This window comes from Poecilia formosa, unplaced genomic scaffold (assembly GCF_000485575.1).
Source record: "Poecilia formosa unplaced genomic scaffold, Poecilia_formosa-5.1.2 Scaffold19, whole genome shotgun sequence".
Taxonomy (NCBI): Eukaryota; Metazoa; Chordata; class Actinopteri; order Cyprinodontiformes; family Poeciliidae; genus Poecilia; species Poecilia formosa.
In genome coordinates, this window is record NW_006799958.1 from 2,206,652 (window position 1) to 2,210,144 (window position 3,493).

The 3,493-nt window shown below is 34.4% G+C and overlaps 1 protein-coding gene across 1 annotated transcript in view; it reads left to right on the top strand.

Moving 5' to 3' along the window:
* Window positions 1–767: 767 nt before the first annotated feature.
* Window positions 768–3,493, top strand: part of LOC103134780 (C-type lectin domain family 10 member A-like) — a 6,105-nt gene continuing 3,379 nt past the window's right edge. Inside the window, exons 1-2 of the mRNA XM_007547231.2 lie at window positions 768–890; window positions 968–1,060. Of these exons, the coding sequence (XP_007547293.1) occupies window positions 821–890; window positions 968–1,060 (163 nt within the window). The 5' untranslated portion in view covers window positions 768–820. The remainder of the gene's footprint in view (window positions 891–967; window positions 1,061–3,493) is intronic.

The following is a 3,493-nucleotide window of genomic DNA, read 5'->3' on the forward strand; positions in this document are numbered from 1 at the left end:
CAGCTGTTGAACAATTATTTTGTACACATAGAGCCAGGTTTCTTTGATGCCTTTTCCACTGATAAATGGGAGCATTTTGTATTTTGATACAGATTAATGGTCTGAAACTCTGTGACAAAATGTAAAAACTGAAAAACATCTGCAGAGGTACAAATGGCTTGTTGTGAAGCAATATTTTAAATATCCAAACCTTTAACATTTTTATTAAACCAACAAAACCCACTGGAACAGATTCCACACTCCATGAATGTCTTGTAAATTAATGCGTATGAAAATCAACCCAAAGTAATGTTTTTGCAAACATTGTAAATTGCCTCCCATGTGGGGCTAACCTTCTTATGAAAAACTGATTAGAACCAAAGGCTCTCATATGAATAAAGTGTTTTTTTTTATAAAATACCTCACCTCAAAGATCTCTGCACATTTCATAGGATAACCAACTAGAATTTAAACTAGTTTTCCTTCTTAAAACTCCATATAAAAGTAATTTTTTATCAAGTATCATCATTACAATGCTCAGTTTATATTCTCGTTTGCCAGAAATGCACCACAAAATGGCTAATTTGTGGTGCTCTTATCGAGCCTCGTTGAAAGCAGGAAGTTGAGTTTTTATGTGGGGGTTTTCTTGAAGAAACCAGCAGAAAGAAAAACAGTTTTGAACTGCAAACCAAAAAACTCCACCTGTTCAGCAGATTCCTGTCTAATGGTGCTGCTTATGCTGTGGGTGTGTCTTATGCACAGTAAGAGTCTTTTGTACCAATCTTGCTTTGCATGTTACGTTAGTTGTTGGTGCTGCACAGCCTGCAGCCAACGGGTCACGATGGAGAAAAAGCACATGCATGTTCAGCACAGCAGACTTTCCAACTCTGCTTCTTTAAGAAACTGCAGAGGTGAGTTTAGTTCAGACCAACAACCTGATGATGTTTCTGTTGTCTGGTGTTTTGGCTGTAATCTTCCCTCTGTTCAGGTTCAGAGAGTCGTTTCCATCTGAGTGTCATTCTGTTCTTCGGAGTGTTCAGTACCTGCCTGCTCATCGGACTGCTGGTCACCAACGCTCAGTGTGAGTCTGCTTAGAAACCTAAAACTATTACAACTTGTGCATCAAACTAAAGCGTTTATTAATTTAACGAAAGACTCTTTGGACTTCTTTCTCAACACATGAAGTCAGAAAAATATCTTGTTTGCTTTTTTAAAGCTCAAACTAACGGGGGGAAAGGCAACAGAATAATTAATTAACTTTTTTTTTACTCATTTTGTTTTTTTTTTTGTTTTTTTTCAGCACATTTTCAAGGTGTCCCAGATAGTTTACCAAAAAACTGACTGAGGGCACATTTTTGAGATTTTGATATGTAAAATCAAATTTGTGTCGCCAATATTATATTTAATCATTTTCTTAAAATAATGGAATACAAGTCTTTCTTTGCCAAAAGGGAGGTTTTGCCTAAAGCATCTTTTGAAAAGAAACAGGTGTTCTATTTTATTTTTTTTGCAAAAATCACCTTTTGGCAAGAACCATAATTTAGGATGGTGGCAATTTTCAATTATTATAAAAGTATATGATTGTAAGTTTAAATTTTGATGTTTGTAAGTTTCTAGAAATATAAGTAAGTGAGTGTTTCACTTTTATGATTAAGCCAACATATATAAAGAAGGGGCTACGCAGAAAGTAACTATTCATAAATAGAAATTATATATGTACAAATACATCTATGATTAATATTACCTCTTGCACACAGGCTTAAAAGTGATTTTTGCACATCTCTATGTAATATTAAGGTTTTAGATTCAGCGTGCTGATCTGAATCCAATGCAGAATCTTTGGAGGGATCTTAAGATTAGGGTGATGGCAAAGAGGTTTTCCAAGGTCAAGAACTTACCAGAGGAAAGATTTGATCAGGAGTTATACAAAGTGTCATCTGATGTGTTGCAATAACATTACAGATTTTTCTATTGATTACTAAGTATGGTATCAATAATTTTTTCTATGCCAGTTTTAAAACAAATACATTATGTTTTTTTGGTGATCCTTCTTTTACATTATTTTTTTTTTTAAATAATCTATTAGAAATACACATAACATTTCCAACAATAAATGCTCTTCTTGGTTGAGTTTTATTTATATAAAATCTAAATATACTGGAGCTATGAAAAGTATTAGCCAATATATTTTGGGTTTTACTGTTTTGGTTAACATCTTTCCTGAAACAAAATCAAATCAGAGTCCAGTCAGGACATCGTTGTGTCTTTGTCGTCTTTCGCCCAATAAAAATATATTTTCTTTATGTATTACAGACAACGACGCCAAACGGCAACTGACTGAGGATCTCCAGATCCTGGACAAATTGAATGCCTCCAAAATCTCAGAAATTAACCAGCTGAATAAAATGCTTGATGAGAAATCTGAACAACTAAGCAGAGCTCTGTCTGCACAGAGTGAGCCGTCACAATTTACGTTCCCAGAGCTTTGAAATTAAAGCTCTGGAAATTAAAGTGTTAAATTCAAAGCTCTCCTGATATCATCTTTCTTATCTCACATTTTTCTTTTTCGTTTTATTTCAGATAGTAACTCCGAATGTCATTCAAAAGATGAACTCCAGAGTGATCTGACTGATCGTCTCCTCGCCTGCAATGAATCTCTTTTCAACATAACCAAAGAAAGAGACGAGCTGATCACCTGGCTTCTAGAGGGAAGCGGTGAAGGATTGTCTGAGCAAAGTAAGCTCTTTTTTATTTAAAAAAAATGATAGAGTAGTTGTTTTTGTATTATTATACATGTATATATCATCCAAAAACTGATGTCGTGTTGAATAACAACTTTCAAGCTCTTTTTTCTGATCTATTTTCAGATAACTGCGCGTTTAATAGGACAGAAACAATTGATCTCTCTGCACTCTTAGTCAATCTGACTGCATGTAGCAAAGAAAGTGAGGAAAAACTTTCTTTCCTGTCCAGAGAGAAAGACCTGCTGAACGCTAAGCTTGGTGAAACGACTAAAGAGTTGCTTCGGCTTTGTCATTTGTTTGAAAGTAAGTCTTTCTTTTTTCTTTTTTTTTTCATAAAGATGGCTGAAGTGAAGTTAAAGTTAAAGTTAAGACAAAATTGGTCCAAATTATCTGGCATGTTCACTCCTAACATAAACTGAAGACATTTAAATATGCATATATGTAGGAATTTGTGGCATTTAGAAAATAAATTTAAAATAAGCTAGTTTTAAAACTTAACTTGTCTTGACTTGACTCAAATGCCCTAATTGTGGTTTTGAAATTAGTAATGTATTCTGACTTTTTGACCTTTATTTTACCTGTAGATGGTTTGCTAGGATCGTTTGAACTGCCTTTTGTCTGTGTGGGAAAACAATACAGGACAAGTTGTAGCTTTTCACACTCATCTGTGAAAGGCTGTAAACACGGCAGGAGTTTCTGGCTTGATAAAGGGTCAGAGATAGCTCCTGGTTGGAGGAGCAAAGATACGCCTTATTTGAATAAATTAAATA